Source organism: Rhinatrema bivittatum, chromosome 2 (assembly GCF_901001135.1).
Source record: "Rhinatrema bivittatum chromosome 2, aRhiBiv1.1, whole genome shotgun sequence".
Classification (NCBI taxonomy): domain Eukaryota; kingdom Metazoa; phylum Chordata; class Amphibia; order Gymnophiona; family Rhinatrematidae; genus Rhinatrema; species Rhinatrema bivittatum.
Genome location: NC_042616.1, coordinates 60,139,586 through 60,160,179, shown reverse-complemented (window position 1 = coordinate 60,160,179; position 20,594 = coordinate 60,139,586). Strand labels below are relative to the sequence as shown.

At 46.8% G+C, this 20,594-nt stretch overlaps 1 protein-coding gene across 6 annotated transcripts in view; it reads left to right on the top strand.

The window, feature by feature from the left end:
- The window catches only part of SETD2 (SET domain containing 2, histone lysine methyltransferase), a 384,325-nt gene that overhangs the window by 308,263 nt on the left and 55,468 nt on the right, over nt 1-20,594 (top strand). For all 6 annotated transcript variants that reach the window (XM_029588239.1, XM_029588242.1, XM_029588241.1 and 3 more), the window contains 2 exons: nt 9,277-9,955; nt 10,910-11,044. In XM_029588239.1, the coding sequence (XP_029444099.1) occupies nt 9,277-9,955; nt 10,910-11,044 (814 nt within the window). The remainder of the gene's footprint in view (nt 1-9,276; nt 9,956-10,909; nt 11,045-20,594) is intronic.

Below are 20,594 nucleotides of genomic sequence, written 5' to 3'. Positions count from 1 at the left end.
GGACCCATCCTTTGTAGCTTACAGTGAGGATGAGGAAACCTAAGACTCCTGGGAGGATGACGTTTTAGAATCCTCCTCCGAGGGTCTCTCTTCAGACCTTTCTTCTCCAGAGGAGCGCAGGAAGTCTCCGCCTGCGACCTTGACCTTCGCAGGTTTTGTAAGAGTGATAGCGGAAGCCATCCCTTTTCAGATATTAATGGCAGAGGATGCCAAACAGAAAATGCTTGAGATCCTCCAGTTCATGGAGCCTCCTATGGAGATGTTGGCAGTTCTGGTACACGAGATCCTTAAGGAGTTGATGCTGAGGATATGGGAGTACATCCTCACAGTGCCTCCTGTTAATAAGAAGGCAGGACGGGGCCTACCTCATCCAGAAGGCTGCTGGATTTGAGAAGCATCAGCTTCCCTACCTGTCTGTGGTGGTCGAGTCTACTCTCAAGGGGGCCAAGCGCTCTTGGACTCCTTCCTCAGCGCACCCCAGGGAAGGACTATAGAGTGAAGGACACTCATGGGAGGAAGGTATTTGAGGGCACTATGCTTATTACCCGCATTTCTGTCTACCCTGCTCTACTTGAGCCAGAACATCTGGAAGCAGGTGCAGGAGGTGGCTGAGCAGCTGCTTTAACAACAGCAGGACACCCTCATGTCACTGGTACATAAGAATCTGGAGTGCAGAAAACCCGAGTTCTGTGCGACCTACAGTGTTTTGAGACAGCATCAAGAGTCTCTGCAGTGGGAATCAGTACCCGCAGAATGGCATGGCTGTGGGCATCAGATATGACATGCCATGTACTGAGAGAATCTCTTCAGAGATAGGGTGAGGGATGCTGTGGCCCAACCTCGGGACCACCATAAAACCCTCCAACCCGCCAGTGCTCCAGACCCATCCTCCTCTTCTAATAGGGGCCAAGGAAATCTTTCTTTTGCCAAAGGAAGTACTATCCTCTGTTCTCTCTCTCCTGTCAACATCATCAGGGATCCCGCAGCCATCCTAGGCAGCAGAGAGCCTCCAAGACCCCAGCTGGCTCCTCAGTCAACGCCGGGGAAGGGGTTTTGACTGGGTCATAGGCTGGGGCCTTGGGCGTAGTCTAGTTGCCCATACCCAGGATGATGGATCCTTAGTTGGGGGCAGGCTACGGTTCTTTGAGAACCAGTGGCCCATTATAACCCTCGGACCAGAGGGTTCTGTCCATCAAGGGTATCAATTGAATCTATTAGGTGTCTCTCCATATTGCTCTCTGTGCCCATCTTGGGAACCGGTAGTGCATCAGGAGGTGTACTACTGGCGGAGCTCTCCTCCCTCTTAATGGCCAGAGCAGTGGAGCCCCTACCACCAAAGCAAAGATGGCAGGGATTCTACTCCAGTTACTTCCAAATTCCAAAGAGAACAGAGTAGTCCAAGGCCATCCTAGACCTAAGGGCCTTGACAAGTTTCTAAGAAAAGAAAAGTTCATGATGGTTTCCCTGGACATCTTGATCCCCCTCTTACAAAAAGGGGACTGGGTATGCTCCCTCGACCTAAAGGACTCATATCGAGATCTTCCCCGGTCACAGGAAGTATCTTCAATTTGTGGTGGGAAAACAGCACTTCTAGTACCGGGTGTTCCTATTCGGGCTCGCATCAGCCCCACTGGTCTTCTCAAAATGCCTGGCCGTGGTCTCTGTGCACCTTCGCAGGCTGGGAGTTCGTTTTCCCGTATCTGGACGATTGGCTGGTCAAAAGCCTGTCTCAGGCAGGAGCCATCAGTTCCATGCACTTGACCATATAGGTGTTGGAGTCACTAGGGATCGTTCTGAACTACCCAGATTCCCATCTCAGCCCGTCACTTCAATTGGACTTCATAGGGGCCCTGCTAGACACGGCCAAGGCCTTCCTGTCTTGCCAGTGGACAGTCACCTTGACGACCATCGCGGCAGAGATCCAACAGAGCCAGCAGGTGTCAGCTTGGCACATGTTGAGGCTGTTGGGTCTTATGGCCGCAACCATCCATGTCACTCCCTTATCACGTTTACACATGTGCAGAACCCAATGGACCCTGAGGTCGCAGTGGCACCAGGCCACTCAGAGCCTCCAGGACCGCATCCAAGTCACTCCATCTCTCCAAGACTCATTGTCCTGGTGGTAGATACTTTCAAATCTGGATCAGGGGGTCTCTTTTCAAAGACTCCTTACCCAAATTGTCCTAACCATGGATGCATCAATGCTGGGGTGGGGAGTAGATGGGCTCAGCACCCAGGGTCTCTGGTACACTCAGGAATGCTCTTGTAAATCAACTTCCTGGAGCTTCAGGCGATCAGGTATGCACTATGAGTTTTCAGAGATCAGCTGTCCAACAAAGTTGACGTGATCCAAACCGAAAACCAGGTAGCCATGTGGTATGTCTACAGCAGGGAAGCACAGTATCGTACCTCCTGTGTCAGGAAACATTCCATTTCTGGTCATGGGCCCGTCCCACTGGATGGTGCTCAGGGCAATGTACCTGGCTGGGACGGAGAACGTGGTAGCGGACAGGCTGAGTCGAGCCTGCAGACCCTACGGGTGGTCCCTGGACTATGATATAGCGAATTGGATATTCAGCTTCTGGGGGAACCCCTCGTAGATCTGTTCATGTCCCCCTGCAACAGGAAGGTGCTTCGGTTCTGCTCCCTGTACAGGTCAGATGGAAAAGCAGCCTGAGACGTCCTTGCCCATCATTGGGGCAAGGGTCTTCTGTATGCGTATCCTCCGATTCCCTTAGTGACAAAGACTCTTTTGAAGCTTCACGAGGACAGAGAGACTGTGATCCTTACAGCCCCTAGTTGGTCGAGACAGGTCTGGTTTTCATTTCTACAGGAGATGTCCGTCCGGAGACTGATCAGTCTGTGGACTTTTCCAAATCTCATCACACAAGATCAAGGCAGGCTGCTGCATCCCAATCTCCAGGCCCGTCACTCACACCCTGGATGTTGGGAAGCTAATCCTGCAGCCGCTTGATCTTTCAGAGGATGTGTCTCAGGTCCTGGTGGCTTCTAGAAAGCCTTCCACTAGAAAGTCCTATGGACTGAAGTGGAGGAGTTTTTCCGTGTGGTGTGATCAAAAGGCCCTACACAAAAACTGCTTGACTACCTTCTACACCTATCGGAAGCTGGCTTAAAGACCAACTCCATTAGATATCATCTCAGGGCAATTGGCGCATACCACCAAAGTAGATGGTATGCTCATCTCTGTACAGCCTATAGTTGTACATTTCATGTGGGGTGTGCTTCAGTTGAAGCCTCCCCTAAGGCCTCCTGCTATGCCTTGGGCCCTTAATGTGGTGTTGGCTCAACCGATGAAAGCTCCTTTTGTGCCACTGTGCACCTGTGACCTGAAGTACATGACCTAAAAGGTCATATTTTTGGTGGTGGTCACCTCAGCACTCAGGGTCAGTGAGCCCCAGGCTTTAGTCACTTATCCACCTTACACTACAATTTTTTTTTAATTCTTTATTTTCAATATTTTTTAAAATACCAGGAAAAACTCCTGTACAGAAAATACAATGTCATTAAAGGAAAAGAAAAGAAAAATTACATTTTCATAACCAGTAATAACTGACATTTAAATTATAAGAAAATTATATAGTAATTTGGAGGCAGAAAGGAGCACTTTTCATCAAAGTATACACATAATCAATACATTTAAATGATAAGTCACCGGGTGCTACCACTATTGTCTATTTTACACCAAGCCTGTGGAAGCTATAATGGGAGTTCACCCTGCTAAGAATGTTCTAATTTGTACAGGTTCATAAAACATATAATTTATATTTAAATATCTTATACATGCCTTACAGGGATATTTTAAGACAAATTTAGCATTCATTTTCAAAACATCGGATCTCATCCTCAAAAACTCCTTCCTACGTGACTGTGTAGAGTACTCTGTCATTTTCAAGCTCTTAAATCTTTCAAAGAGAAACTTTTTTTTGTTTTGCTTGTGGTTCTTATCAGCTATAAGGGAAAATGTTATTACTTTCTCTAGGGAACACATTCAGTAAAGGGCAATCCTAACAATCCAGTTCTTCCTTAGCATAGTTCTGGAAGGAGTAATGGAGTGTCACTTCCCAGAGCAAATGGGGGTTAAGTATTGTTCAGAGTAGATATCTGCCTGATAGACTAGAGTACCAGGCACTTCCAGCAGGTAATTTTGTGACTTCCAGATAACCTCTTTAGAATCTGTAATCTTGTTTCAGACAGTTGTGTATTAGAAATTGGAGTAGTCATTCTGATTGCAGATTGTGAGATTTGTAGGGGTTTATTTAAATTATTCTGTAGTTCCAAAGAAATCAGGAGGTGTTTGTCCATTTTGGACCTGAAGAGATTACATAAGAACATGCCATACTGGGTCAGACCAAGGGTCCATCAAGCCCAGCATCCTGTCTCCAACAATGGTCAATCCAGGCCATAAGAACCTAGCAAGTTCCCAAAAACGAAGTCTATCCCATGTTACTTTTGCTAGTAATAGCCGTGGCTATTTTCTAAGGGGCAGATTTTTAGAGGAGCGCACGCATGTTATAAAATCCAGGGTCGGTGCGTGCAAGGGGGTGCACACTTGTGCACCTAGCGCATGCCGAGCCCTAGGGGAGGCCCGATGGCTTTCCTCGGAGGGAACTTTCCTTTCGCTCCCTCCAGCCCTACCTAAATCCCCCCCCCTACCTTTGTTGTCAAGGCAGGCGTAACTTGATCGTGGCTGCTGGTGCGCCATCCCCCGGCACAGCCGCTGTGCCGGAGGACTCAGGACCGCCACCCCGGACCACCGCCCCTGGACTGCCAAGCCCCGGGGCTTGCTCGCGCCACCGAGCCTATGCAAAATAGGCTCGGCGTGCGCAGTGAGGGTTTTAAAGGGTTACGCGCATATATTACGCGCGTAACCCTTTGAAACTCTACCCCTAAGTCAACTTAATTAACAACCTTGTATTAAAGAAACTTTTTAAGATGGAATTTTTGCCAGAAATGTTTTTTTTTTAATTTTATTTTTATTGAATTTCCAAATTTACAATAGAACTAATTATTCTGAAATATTTCAGACTCATTACATAATAAATCAGAAAGAAAAAATATATAAAAAATATTTATATCCTTGAAAATTGTCTGAAAAAATTATAAGAATAATGGGAGACCATAATATCAAAAAAGCAGTCCTAATAGGAAAATATTTCATTAGATTCTACACAGTATAATACCCATACAATTACATCAATTGCCAAACCCTGACAGAGTCATGTTAGGAATGTGAATACAGATACAAAAGCAATTGAGCTGGTTCTGTAAATACATATTTAAAATTCTGACCATAAAATTGCTGTGATTGATTTCGAAAGGCCAGTCTTAATACAGAGTCCCTCTCGGTATTAAGTAAATGTAAATGTTACCAGAAGTGTGGCTCTTGAATCTATAATTATTTCTTGAGTCATCTCTAAAATCGCAGTCATTCACCAAGGGTTTATTTAGTTGAACTTGTAAATCATTTCTTACATCTTTAGTTGCCGGTTTATAGAATATTCTTGATATTGCGGGAATAGCTTGTTCAGAAATTTTAGAACATTCATTAAGTAACTTTTAAAGAAGTCCCAGGGAGATGCCATTTTGGACTTTGGAAAGTTTAATATTCTCAAATTAGATCTCCTCATTTCGTTTTCTATATTTTCCAATTTCTTATTATTTAAGTTTTCTGATTTAACCAAGTTGTTTTGTACCTCCTTCAGGTTTTCAATTTTAACTTCCATTTCTTTTACTGATGTTTCTACAGATATTACTATATTTTCCAGACTCTGTAGTTTAGTCATGCTTTCTTTCACCAATATAGTTAGAGCTTTAATAGATTTGTCCATAGATGTTAGAACGCCCCAGATTTCTTCCAGTGTAATCTTAGAGGGCTTTATCAAGGGTTGATCACATATTACCTTTATATCTGGATCTCTTCTTCCTGGCTGTGCCGGGCCCGTCCCTTCGTTGTTACCAAGCTGCTCCTCTACCATCGAGCCCATGGAGCTCTGAAACACTGAGCTCACCGACGTAAACGATCTTTCACCGATTCTTCCAGGGGCTTCGAAGTCCTCTGGGGAAGATTTTCCCTTTTGCTTGTCCTTCATGTCCTCCATTTTCCTCGAGGACTCAAACGGGGGTTTGGGAGTCGTTGGCGCGCCGGGGCTGAGGGAAGTTTCCTCTGCCTGGAGGCTCAGCGTCTCTGCTCATCGCTGATTCCTGTCGCGGCTCCTCCCTCCGGCCATAAGCGTATGGGTCCCGCTAGCAACGACTCAATCCGCAGCTGTCGTGGGTCAGAAATTGGAGTTGAGGTAATGTTATCCCTGATTTTTGCCTTTCTTTTCGTATGCGGCATGCTGAAACCGAAAGGAAAAAGCAATTTGTTAGTTTAGGCTTAAATCAGAGATGATCCGAGGAGCCGAGTCTCTAGCGTGTGATCTGTGCAGCGGCCATCTTGGTCTCCCTTGCCAGACATTTTTAAAGTATTCACAACAGGAGGACTTCCTGTGTTTTCTAGATTTGCACAACCCATGTCTACAAATCCCTATAACTACTATTCCCTCTAAGCTGTGCGTGTGTGCACACAGGCCACGAAGCTTGCGCATACAGCAGAGCATAGTGTGCACAAGAAAACCCAATGATATTTGCATAAAATTGAATCTGGCTTATAACAAGTTGCACAAAAAGAACATTTTTGCATATGCAGTCTCAAACATTTGAGGGAACATTGCCTATAGCAGAAATGTATAGAAAGTATCCTGGCCAAGCTCTGGATGCATGTGGACTGGGTTCCAGAGGGAACCATGATCTGTGGCCCCTGCCTCTGGATGTTTGCTGCAATGGCTGGGCTGGATGAGTTTAATGAGCCTTAAAAAGGGGTGGGGCTGGTCACCCCCAGGTAGTAGTGAATGAAGATTCATGGTGCCATAACACCTGTTGGGAGGGGGTAGGTTCTGATTGGGCAAAACCCCCAAAGCTGCTCAATAAGGCAACCAGTTATTCCTGTTTATATTAGGTGAAATGATTGCTTGCATCAAACGACCCTTATCCAGATGGGTAAAATTAACACTGTTCTGAAGGATGGAGGGCAGCGCACCAAGTAATTACAGAATTTATTAGAGCCATCTACTGGAGCAGTATCTATATTTAGTGGTTCTATTGGCAGAAGGGATAGGAAAGCTGACAACTTAAACTTATCTGCACACTTTTAAAAAGTATTTCAAAATATTCAAGTTGGCATTTTAAGATGCACTGTTTGTAAGGCAAATAGTAAAAGCTGTACTTTTTTCACCTGTGGTTTTATGTGCCCCTCAGACCTTTATCTTCCTCAGTGCATTTCTCTTCCTTTTGCAAACTTCAAAGTTACCTTGCAGGTGTTATCCTGATCTGAACTAAGATCTGTAGTGTTCTGGAGCTCTTGTCGGTCAGAGTTGAAGGGTTAATTAACCTTGCTGCTTTAACTCAAAATGAGGCTTGCAACAAGTTTTAATATCATGCAGTTCTGTAATTATGGTAATATCACCCAGTATTAAATGTTAAGAAGCTAGTGATCAGAGCTATAATTAGTTCTACAAAAACAGAGTGAGAGAGCTGTCTGTGAACTTGCCAAAACTCTCCAATCTTAGTTAGAAAGTAAGTATCGCAAACCTGTACCAAGGCTCTGTCCCTGGTCATACAGCCTCCTGTGGATGGTGTGGCACTGAACTTCCCCAGGCACTGATAATTACAGTCAAACTTAGTGATAATCATAAAATGCTTATTCCTTTTCCCTGTTTGCTATTTGCAAGTTGAATCATTTTACATTTACTGCCCTTCCTTTTTCTTATTAAACTGTTTAGTTTGTTAGTTCTGTGGCTGGTCAGTGATCTGCAGAGGTGAGTAAGTAAGTGATCCCAGTAGATTTGTGTTTGGTCCATGAATGTCATTTCTGGGAACTGTGTGATCCTGGTTTAATAGTTTAATAGAAACTATCAGGAGAATGGCTTGAACAGCAGGGTATGGCTTGAACAGCAGGGTATTTCTCCAAAGGCAATCAGAAACCCATTTGGCATTTATGCACCATACACAAACTAATATATGATAAAGAAGCAGACTGGCTAAACACAGCCTTATGAGTACACGTTCCACAAAGAAACCTCCGCTCAGCAAACAAAGCACTACTAACAATCCCTTCAGTAAAGTCAGCAAAATTAACCCAAGTGAGAGAAAGGGCTTTATCATTGGCTGGGCCCATACTATGGAACATGATGCCCCCTGAACTCAGATTACAGAATAATCTCAAAACTTTTAAGAAAAATCTAAAAACATGGCTCTTTAAAAAAGCCTTCACTAAAGAGTGTGGAGGGTAGAGAATGAAAATACAAGGTAATGCAGATGAGAATGAATTTAATCAATCCTACTTTTAAGAAGTAATATTTCAAAGCGATAGTAACTCAGTAATATACCTGGACTTGACCAACATTACTCAAATAATGATTTTATTTATGAAATTGTAACCGAACTTTATTGGCACCTGTTAGAATGTAAGATATCCTACATTTACTTACCTTAGTCTATGTGCCTATTTGTAAACTGTTGCGATGGTATATAACTTAGCGATGGTATAGAAAAGTTTTTAAATAAATAAATGTGGGAGGTTGTCAGTATAGGGACATGGGCACAGGTGCTGGTTGGGCCTGAGTTGGTGATAGGGGTAGCGCCAAGACGTTACATGACACTGCCCAGTACTATGCCTCTATAGTTTGTCTGTGAAATTAGACTTGTAGGAGAATGCCAAAGAATGGGATTTTTCTTACACTCGGTCCCTGTTTTTTCAGTTGTCCCACTGGGTCCCATTCCTGAGCATATTTTGGTTTCTTGTGTTTACAAATTTTGTAAGCAAGATTGTTGATAATTCTGTGTTTAAAATCTTTCCATTTTAAAGTTATGACAGTTCTCTCAGCTGGAGAGAGCAGGAGATGGTCTCTGTCACACAGAGATCTGAAATCTTGTGAGACTTGGTGTCAGTTAGTCTGGAGTAGCAGCAAAAGTGATCATACCCTGAGGTCCAGACTAGTAGGAGAAATTACATAAATTAAAAGGGTAAGATAAAATACCCAATGTTACAGAAAACCATATCCCAACCTGCCCAGAATCTAGTTTTCTCTTAATTTGATACTCTGTAATATACTCATCAATTTCCTTTTTGTTAGCTATTTTATTTTTTCCAGTTTGTTACCTTCATATTCCGTACTCCAGCAGAATATTAAAAATGCTGTTTTTTCCCCCCTTCAGATATGACACACCCACGTCTTCTAAAAAGAAAGTGCGGCTTAAGGATCGCAACAAGTTATCCACAGAAGAGCGCAGGAAACTATTTGAGCAGGAGGTGGCCCAGCGGGAGGCCCAGAAGCAGCAGCAACAAATGCAGAGCCTTGGAATAACGTCCCCAGTCACCTATGAATCCCTGGGCTATGGCAATCACCATCATACATACATGGGTTATCCTCCAGGTTATCCCATACAGTCTTTTGTGGATCCCAGCAACCCCAATGCTGGGAAGGTGCTATTACCCACGCCACCGCTTGATCCTCTGTGCTCCCCTGCCAGCTATGAGCATCCCCAGACAGCACTGGTGGCACATTCAGGAGAGGCAACCATGGAAACCCCTCAGCCAGTACCGGTCGTGCAACATGTAGCAGCAACCATGGACGTTTCAGCTCAGCAATATGTAACGCAGAGCAAGGCTGGGGCTCCTCAGGAGCCTAGTGTCGCCATGCTGCCAGTGCCTGCCCCAGCTTCAGTGCAGAGTTACGGAGTCTGGGATCCCAATCAGCAGCCAGTAGCTGTTCAGCCCCAGCCTCAGTATTCACCAGCTCACACGCAAACCGCCATGTACTACCAGGGACAGACGTGCCAGACGGTTTACAACGTGACCACATCTTATGCACAGACAGCCCAGCCAGTTGTACAGGTAACTGTCATAGCATCTCTGATATGTGGCTTTTGTTTGTATTTCTTTAAAACTACAAAATACAAAAACTGATATACATCAAGGAAATATAAATACAAATACAAAAATATAAATACAAAAAAAAATTCTTTAATGAAAAATACAAAAATTGTAATATAAAATACAGATGCAAATATACCACCCCACAAATACAAATACTTCACCCACACACGCTGTATTATAAAAAACCATAACACACAACTGACACACCAAGCAAAACACTAATATAAATCTCTATTACAAATCATCTACGTTAGACCGTCCCTCCTCAAAACTCAGCCCTGAGACTGAGTCTCATGCTCTACCTACTGTGCTAGTTGGATTGATGATTTGTAATAGGGATTTACATTAGTGTTTTATTTGGTTTGTCAGTTGTGTGTTACTTTTTTGTATTATTTACTAATGCACTCACTGTAGATTATGTGCTTAAAGTGTTATACATAGTGGGGTTACATGCTATGGATTGCTCTGGAGAGGGCATGTCAAATGCTTGCTTAACAAAAAAAAGAAAAAATAAAGCTTTCTTAAAGGATGTAATATATGTCTGACTTTATATCTGTTCAGATAGAGAGTTTCAAAAAGTGGACCTGCCACAGAAAAGGCACGATCACAAGTCAATTCAAGGTGCACCAACTTTAGGGAGGGAATGTCCAAAAGACCCTTTCAGAGCCATTTCACTTGCTTCTCATTGCTCATGTTGTCACAGTAGCATTAATTGGCCCTCCCTTGTGCTTTCACAAGTTCATTAACCAGGACCATAGGTCTCCCACCTGTACCACAGAGCACTAAACCACAGGGCCAGCATGTTGGCTTCCCTCATCTGGGTTTTACTCTGATGTAAAAACATTTTTTGGCCTCTAGCAGGAAGTGCTGAAAATAGAAGGGACACCTCACTCCTGTACTTCTTGATTGCAGAATTATGCACAGCCAGGCCTACAGTATATCCAAGGACAGCAGATTTACCCAGCCCATCCACAAGGAGTGGCAGTGCAGCCAACGCCAGCAGTGACCGCAGTTGTAGCTCCAGGTCAGCCTCCGCCTCTGCAGCAGGTAGGATTGGGGAACAGAATGGGAAACTGAACTTGATAACCGATATGATACGATCCATGACTTATAGAGCTGTCTGTGACCATCTTCAGATGACAATGGTGAATGTAGTGGTATTGAGAACATAGTAATGATAATATAATAATGATGTACACTGAACTGCATACAAGGAAGTTAACTGACTTTCAGCAAGCCACACAAGGATGAGTAATAGTAGAGGAGTCTGCATCTCAGTTTCACAGCTCTGTTTATTAATACATGTTTCATGCTAAAAAAAAAATTCTTATTGTTGCCCTTCTTTCTCTGAAGACACAGAGTGGGTGTCAAATGAGTTTGGCATAGGAAGCCTCTTCTGCTTCTCGGCGCCACTCTAGTGCCCAAAGAACCACTTCAGGGTTCACATTCTCCAAGACTTCTGTTCCGTATGTCCTCTGTAAATCAGTCTGAAGAGGTCTGTGCCCTGCTTATATTGCATAAATGATTTGTTCTGGAGGTTCATTTATTTTCTATCAGTTTCAAAACACCAAACTAACAGGTAACTGGCATAAGATAAGGGTTCCTTCACTGTGGATTCGAAACATAAATGCATGCCTGTCGGTTGCAGACAGCTGCGCCCTCTCTGTCTCACCTCTTTTCTTTCTCTTTCCTCTCCTCTGGGCAAGATGGCTCTCTCCGCCGACCTCTCCAGTGTCCCCAGACCGGCATGGGTGATTGCGTTCGCCATTCTTTCACTGAGGTCACTTAGGGCACGCGTGTGCGCGCTGCCCTCTCTTTTGAATACGTCATGGCGGGAACCTCGCAGGTGTCCCCACCGCCTGAAGTCACTACCTCCAGGTATTTAGCCTCCGATCTCCGATCCAGCTGCGAGTTAGCAAGGATTCCGCTCCAGCTAATTTCGACTTCCTTCAGAGACTCCCGCTCTGAGTACTCGCTCCTACAAACCCTCCAGGTTTACGCTGGCTACACTAGGATGTTCTCGGGGGCCTTATTCGCTCCTACCTACCCTCCAGGGTTTCGCTGTTCCAGCAAGGATGCTCAAGGCACCCGCTCCTCGGGGGTCCTGCTTCGCTCCTATCTACTCTCCAGGTTTCCCAGCTCATCAGGATCCTAGGTACCCGCTCCCTAGGGCTTTACACTTGCCTGCCTTCCTCCTGGGTTAACCTGCATCTACAGATGATATTTTGGTACCGGCGCTCCGGGTCTTGCATCATCTCAGCCTCTGTAGAACAGAGGTAATCTCTCCAGCAACTACCAGCCTTCGTCTCTCTGCCTTGTCTCACCACAGAATAGATTCTCGGCGTACCCCGCTCCGCGGACCACTACCGGACCCTTCACTTCCAGCTTCTGGTGAGACCTTCTCTGCACTTGATACAACTCAGTGCCTGGACTGAATTAATCATCAGGGACCTACTCCACTGCCTGAGGAACGCAACCCGCTTCTCGGGTTTTGCCAACTGCTGTATAATAAAGCTTCTATTCTCTCTGAGGTCATTACTGAAGAGTCAGCCTATTGCTGTATTTCCCCAGGGGGGCCCTCCCCGTGGGAGGAGTCATCAATACAAGTCTACAAACAAGCCAATCTTACAACACTCCCTCAGTGCACAGAGCAAAGATAATTCTTAATACTCTAATTACGAGCTGGCCCCAGTTCTGATCTAGAAATAGCTGGGCAAAACAATTCACAAGTCCATTTCAATTACTCCCTTACAAAACAAACCAGTTACTTACAGATCAGATACCAAAGCAAGAGTCTAGGCAGCTATTCAGATGCTAGGTTGACTGGGACTAGGCAGTCCTGTAGCGCTGGGTAGCCTTTGTGGTGCAATAAATGGGGCTAGTCATCCTTCAAGTTCCCAGATAGCCTTTTAGTCAGACCACCAGAAGCAGGATAGGTTCTGACGCAGTGCTTCTCAAACTTTGCTCCAATGTAATCCCATTTTAGCAGTTGAATATTCATATGACCCCAGATGATGACCAAAGCAAACTACTCAATTTTGTTCATTTTTCTTTCTAAAAAAAAAAAAATCTACCTTGACACAAAAAACACTTTACAGGTCCTCTCCCGATACCCAGATATCTTCCCAGCCTCTTGACTATGTCTGCCATCTTCACAAGGTAGGAGTGATCCGCCTGTGTAGTAGACAGTGATGCTGACCCATTTTGAAATTCTGCCGTACAACAAAATGGCACCAACCAACTCAAGACAAGCACCATTCTGAAAATCTGTGGAAGAAAATGGCGCTGAACTAGGGTCGACTTTTGCCATTTTGTCAGATGGGTAGTGTTAGGATCCATTGCCAAGTACTCATCCAGCCTGCAGGTGGCACTGTGAGCGCTTGTACTGTCTGTTTACTCCTCCCAGCTCTAAGCTCCTCAATGCCCCCAGCAGCCGTCTTGCTTCCTATATAGACTTGTACTTATACTGAGGAAGTCCCAGCAGTCAGTTGCCAGAGCTTGGTCCTACCTTCCAGTCCTTGTGTTATGCCTCCACGCCTTTATTCAGAAGATTCCATTATCTTCAGCTTCTAAATTCGGCACTGCTGTTGGTTCTCCTTCCTGGGTTCCTGCTCCTTACCCTGTTTCAGGCCGCTTGTTGCTTGTCCATTTTGTGGGCTTCCCCCGGTTTTCATGCCTCACAGGCCACCAGCACTGGCGAGCTCAACCCGAAGAAAAGGTGGCTGGCCTAAGCAGAAGTCCATCTACCATCAGTGACCTGGATTTGATTTACCTGTGGTTAGGCTGCTCATTTCTGGGGCAACCCACAGACAAACAAGTGTCACAAGTAAAACCTCAAAATGGCACCAGCCTCAGGTCAGCTGGTACCATTTTGTTGTATGAAGTGTGCAGCCCTGATCCCCTTCCCTCCCTCTAGTCCTCCTAATATTAAAAATTTTAAAAAAAAAAAAATCTTACCCAGAGCCCCAACCCCCATCCTTCCCTTCTGCTGGGCAAATTTAAAAAGAAATATCTTTCCGAAAGCCTTGATCTCCTTGCCTCCCTTCCTTTGACCTTTCACCATTTTATTTATTAATTGATTTTTATTTAAAAGATTTTTCTATACCACTACTCAATACATCACAGCGGTTTACATGAATACCATATATATTACAAAATGTACACCATAATCAAATTAAAAAAGAAATGTTGCATGTAACCCTATCCCGCTTTCTCCACATAGTAAAATAAAATCCTACCTGCAGCCTCATCCCTCCTCTCTCTCCCCCCCCCCCCCCCCCCCGGAAAATGTTTCTCTCTAATGGAGATCTCTCCTTTCCTCCCAGCTTTCAGAAAAAAAATGCTGTCTGGTGTCCCAGGCTCCTCTATTTCCCCCTTTTCCATAAAAGGAAGGAGGGCTGGCTGGAGGGAAGGAAGGGAGATGGGTTTGCAGGAAGGATTTTTATTTAGTCATCGGGATGAGTGAAGAGAGAGAGTGGGGAATCAAGACTGCAGGCAAGAATTTTTTAAAAAATTGGATATCGGGCAGGAAGAAGGGGAAGGGAGTTGGAGCTGTGGGCAGAATTTTATTTTTCCATTGGGAGGGAAGTAGGAATCAGGGCTGTGGGCAGGATTTTTTTTTTAATTTGGTCATTGGCACACCAAAATTATTCTTAGTTGTTACTGCCATATCCCCATAAGTTATCCCTGGATTAGGATATGATAAACCTACTTTTTCTTGAGTGGGGCATGCCCAGAGTGGAACTATTTGTTACTTTTCTGTTCAGGACTATCCAGTCTTCTGCTCCAGGAAGAAATCAGAAGGTAGGTGGGCATTACACACTTTCTTCCTTCACTGGGGGAGTCAAACCTGGATAAAACTCGAGAGAGAGAGAGAGAGAGGACCTATAATCCTCAAAATACCATTTTGACCAAGTCAGGTTTGGTTTAATCTTCTGGAGACATCCAACAAGGAACCCACCAGGCTGGAATATTCTCAGTCTGATTACTTAAGATTTATCGCTTTACCTGATATCCAATTTCTGACACAAACCTGGATTTTCCTAGCATGTAGACAGATGGACTCAGGACCAGTGGGGTTTATGCTCCTCTGCCAGCAGATGGAGACAGAGCAAACGGATGTCACAGTATATATAACCCTGCAGTGACCCCAGCCTATCAGTATTCTCCATCTCCAGCAGATGGTGGAAGTGCAACTCCCTATGGGGATTGCTTTGAGTTTTTTGAAAGGAGAAATTTGAAATTCTAAATTCAAGTGTGCCTTGGTCCGGTAACTGGGTTTCCCGGCGTGGGCTTAGCTTCTAGTTGAGCTGAAAGGCAGTGGGTGCAGGTTGGGTAAGGTTTAAAAAAAAAAAAAAAAAGTTTTACCTGAATTAGAAACTGTTAAAGAGGTTTCAGGACTTCCTCCAGTCTCCATTCTTAGCGTGCTGTGCCAACGTTCGTTCCTGTACATACCAGGATCAGTCCAGAACAATGGATTATGCAATCCCACCAGCAGATGGAGTCAGAGAGCAAAGCTTCGAGGCACTGGTATCCCAAGTGTGCCAGCTGCAGCTCATCAATATTTCTCTGACTCCAGCAGATGGTGGTCGTGTATACCTGCAGCTCTGTGTGAGACGGATTTTTCTTGCTCCCTGAGGTGCTAGGTTCAGTGTCTGGGCTCAGGTAGAGCCGGGCGAACGGGAGGTTGGTTATCCCTGGCGATGCTAGCCCGTGTGGTTCCGGGTCCCCTGATAGCCAGAAGACTGGCTCCCTCAGCGACCCAAAGGCTCCCCTTCAGTGTCTGTGGTACAGGGAAGTAGCCCTTTTGGGGATTTTTTTCTATTATTCTTAGCTTAGGCTTTATGTTTTCTGTTACTAGAAGTTAAAGTTTTTGTGTACACCCCCCTCCCTCCCCCCCCCCCCCCCCAAAAAAAAACAGCTCCCTGTTCACCGCAGCGCAGGTTAAATCACTCTGCCTGGTGGTGCAGAGCCAGGCAAATCCCTGAAGAGGAGGGGAGAGTGTTTCATCCCTGGTAAGAACCTCTGAGGATGTTTTTAGGCTCCCTGCCTCATTTTTACTGCCGGCTCCGGAGCTATTTTTACCGTGGTGGCCATTTTGTTTTTTCTTTTTCGACTTCCCACGCGGCTCCCCAGCATTCCTGGGACCGATTTTCGTGGCGTTTTTGGTGGAGGTCACCAGGGCAGGGTGGCAGTACCTGTTTTCTTCCGGGGGTGGGGGGGGAGAGTTACATGCCCCTTTTTGCAGGAGGAACATAGGAGAAACTCCTCTGGTGGAACCCTCTAAGGCTTGCGGGGTATGGTCAGCTTATTTAGACCCCCTGTCACTGTGCACGGACTGTGCACTGGATGGGGAAGGGGCCTCAGACAAGAGGACCAAACCTAAAAAAGTCTGCACGCAGGTCAGGCTCAGCGGCTGGGTCTAACGGAAGGAGCCCAACCCCCACTGCGTACCCTGTGGAAAAGGTCTCCCAGGATGACCCTCCCCCGCTGTCCCCCACTGTGCGGATTCCGAGACCGGAGGAATCGAGAGACAAGGACACTGATTCTAGCAGTGACGAGACGGGACCAAGGGGATTTTCACCGGAATTTGTGCTGCTAATGCATGAAGCGTTTCTGGCTTGGAAGCTCGCGAAGCACAGAGCCCAGGATGGGAGCATGGGAGTTCCCAAGCATCCCCAACTGCGAACTGACGCATCCCGGGCAACTTTGGCTCGGGAGGATCTAGCGGGTGCAGTCGACCAGTAGGGGCACTACTCCACTCCACCCCCGAGGGACACTGCTGCAAATCAGGGTGAGGACCCTCCAGATGTAGATACGGGCGACGACGATCAGGATCCAGTAGAACCAATAGTGGAGGGGGACGACCCCTGCGTAGTCCGGCTGTTTAAGAGGGAGGAATTCCGCCCCCTTATTCTCCTGGTGCTTGAGACTTGGGGGTGAGACCCTCGCAGGAAGATTCAGACAGCGAGGGAGTGAACCCCTGTCCTGGACGGTCTCCGGGGTCCACCTAATGCTTTTCCCATCCCAAAGATGATTCAAAAGCTCATCAGCCGGGAGTGGGAATCCCCGGAGGCGGGGCTTAAGGTCAGCCAGGCAGTGCAAAAACTCTACCCGCTAATGGTGGAACATTTAGAACGCATCAGGGTACCTAAGGTGGATGCGGCTGTATCAGCGGTTACCAATAAGATGACCATTCCAGTGGCGGGAGCAGCTGCTCTCAGAGATGTGCAGGACCACAAGCTGGAGCTGCATCTGAAGCGGTGTTTAAGGTCTCCTCCTTAGGACTTCAGGTGGCGTTGTGTGGCAACATGATGCAAAGAGGGTGCTTATGTTGGATTCAAAAACCGCAGGACCCATCGTCTTCTGCAACTTTGTTAGCTTCTCAGTCGGCTCATCTAGAGGTGGCAGTAGCCTTATATGACTTGGTGCATTCGGAGGCCCGAACTATGGTCTCCTCGGTGGTGACTCGATGAATCCTATGGCTCTGCAATTGAGCAGTGGATGCTTCCTCCAAGTTGCAACTGTGCAGTCTGCCTTTTAGAGGGATGTTGCTGTTTGGAGAGGATTTGGATCAGCTGATGAAATCTCTGGGGGATTCCAAGGGCAATAAACTGCCGGAAGATAGAAAGCCTTACAGGAAATCATTCGGTCCTCGATCCCGTTTTTGGGATTTCCGAAAAAGCATGTCGGGGAGGAGTGTTTCCACCCTCTGGTTACAGACAGACCTCTTCCCGTACACAGTCCTTTCGTGGCTCCAGTCGTCCTGCCAGAGGTGGTTTCGGTCAGAGAACCGGAACTGGGAAGCCTGCCCACTCCTCGGACGGGATGATCAGGGACAGTTACAAGGAGTGGGCCAGGATCACCTCCGATCGCTGGGTGTTGGAGGTGGTAAAAGAAGGTTACACCTTAGAATTTTCTCTACCTCTCATGCATTTCCTGCAACAAGCAAGCCACGGTAGTAGACTCTACAAAGATTGCTGGCCCTGAAGGCGATCGTCCCCGTGCTGTCCGAGGAAGGGGGGAGGGGACGATACTCTATTTATTTCGTGGTTCCCAAAAAGGAGGGCACTTTCCGACCCATCCTGTACCTACAGAAGGTGAATCACTGCTTGAAGATGCCCCATTTTTGAATGGAAACACTTCAAACAGTCATCGCAGTGGTTCGAAAGGGAGAGTTCCTCGCCTCCTTGGATCTCACCGAGACTTATCTACACATCCCGATTCGCAGCGCTCACCAGAGATTCCTATGATTCAAGATCCTGGATCAGCATTTTCAGTTCCGGGCGCTTCCGTTCGGACTGGTGATGGCCCCGCGCACCTTTAACAAGGTGATGGTCGTGGTGGTGGCGACCCTCCGGAAGGAAGGGATAATGGCCCATCCTTACCTCGACGATTGGCTGATTCGAGCCAAGTCGGAAGAGGAAGGCAAGCGGACGGTTTTTCATGTGATCCATTGTCTCCAGTCCCTAGGCTGGGGTAATCAACGAAGCGAAATGTCATCTGACTCCGTCACAGTGTCTGGAGTATTTGGGAGCTCGTTTCGACACCCTCCATTTCTCACAAGTGACAGGATATACAAATTGTTCTTATGTTCTTAAGTGCATCTCTTGTTACAGCTTCCAATCTCCAGAGTGTGAGAATACCTACAAGTTCTGGGCTTCATGGCTTCCATGTTGGAATTGGTGCCTTGGGCCTTCGCTCACCTGAGACTGTTGCAGAGAGATCTACTGTTGCGGTGGGACCCAGTGTTGGAGTAATACCAGTTGCCCCTGCCTTTGTCACAGCGAATCAGGTCCAGCCTGCAATAGTGGTTGTAGGAAGACAACTTACAGAAGGGGATGCCTCTCGAAGTCCCGGATTGGGTGATCATGACAACGGATGTGAGCCTTCAAGGCTGGGGAGCAGTGTGCCTCAGTCATGCAGTGCAGGGAACCTGGTCCTTACCCAAACTGTCGTGGTCTATCAATCGCCTAGAGACAAGGGCAGTCCACAAAGCGTTGTTGGCATTCCAGTCCCTGGCGCAGGGGAGAATGGTTTGAGTCTTCTCGGACAACGCCACCACAGTGGCATATCTCAATCGCCAAGGAGTAACCAGGAGTCCGGCCGTGGCACAGGAAGCACATCTCCTCTTCGCTTGGGCCAAGCTTCATCTGGAAGGCATCACAGCCTCTCATGTGGCAGGCATGGACAAGGTGCAGGCGGACTTCCTCAGTCGTCAACAGCTGGATCCCGGGGAGTAGAAACTATCCCCGGAAGGTTGGAATCACATTTGTGCCAGATGAGGAGTTCCCCCAACTGGACCTCATGGCGACCTGTGTCAACGCCAAGACAGACCGGTTCTTCAGCCGAAAGAAGAAAATCAGGGCAGTAGGAGTAGCCGCAGTAGTCTGCAAGTGGCCAACCGGAATTCTCCTGTATGCCTTTCCTCCATGGCCCCTGATCAGGCGCGTTCTCCGGCGCATAAAGGACCATCCATGTTCGGTAATTCTGGTGGCACCGGAGTTGCCGCGATGGCCGTGGTTTGCGGACCTGGTATGGTTGGCGACAGATGGCCTGCTCACCTAGCTCATCTGCTGAACCTCCTGCAACAAGGGCCTATTTTTTCGGATTGGGAGGATCACTTCTCTCTCGCAGCCTGGTGTTTGAGAGGTGGCGGTTACAGATGAAAGGTTATTCGGAACAGGTGATTTCCACCCTGCTTCAGTCCAGGCGGCCCTCGACATCTATGGCATACGCTCAAGTGTGGAAGATGTTTGAAGTTTTTGCAGCAGGGATTATCTAAAGGTTTGGCTTATAGTTCCCTGCATGTTCAGATTTTCAGCCCTGGGATGTCTCCTAGGGCGGGTAGGTGGCAAGCCTCTAGCCAGCCACTTGGACATTGTCCGTTTCCTGAAAGGGGTGAAGCACCTTCGTCCTCGTCTTCGTAAGTTATGCCCGGAGTGGAATCTCAATCTGGTGTTGAGGGCGCTTCATGATCCCCATTTTGAGCCTCTGGGACACGCTTCCTTAAAGGACCTCACCTTGAAGATGGTGTTCTTGGTGGCCATCTGTTCCGCGAGGCGTATTTCAGAATTCTTTATTTATGCGATAGAAGGGATCCCTACAGGCTCCTTCCTGTAGAGATCCCTTCCATCGCATCTCGGCTGATAGGGTGTCCCTGTACACGGTCCCTTCCTTTTTACCGAAAGTGGTGTCTGCCTTTCATGTTAATCAGTCCGTGGAGTTACCCAGATTCCCTGATTGGGCTCGTGACCCCGCTATGGGAAAAGATCTTCATCTGTTAGGTGTCCGCCGGGTTCTCCTTCGGTATTTGAAGGTCACTAACTCTTTTCGAAAATCGGATAACCTTTTTGTGCTCTTTGGAGGTCCAAAGAAGGGTGAAAAGGCATCTAAGGCATCCTTGGCTCACTGGCTGAAGGAAACAATTTGCTTGGCCTACATCGGGAAGGGTCACTCCGTCCCGACTGGTTTAGAAGCTCACTTGACGAGAGCGCAAGCGGCTTCTTGGGTGGAGTATAAGTTGTTGTCGCCTGAGGAGATTTGTAGAGCCGCAGTCTGGTCTTCCCTGCATACCTTCACAAGGCATTATCGTCTG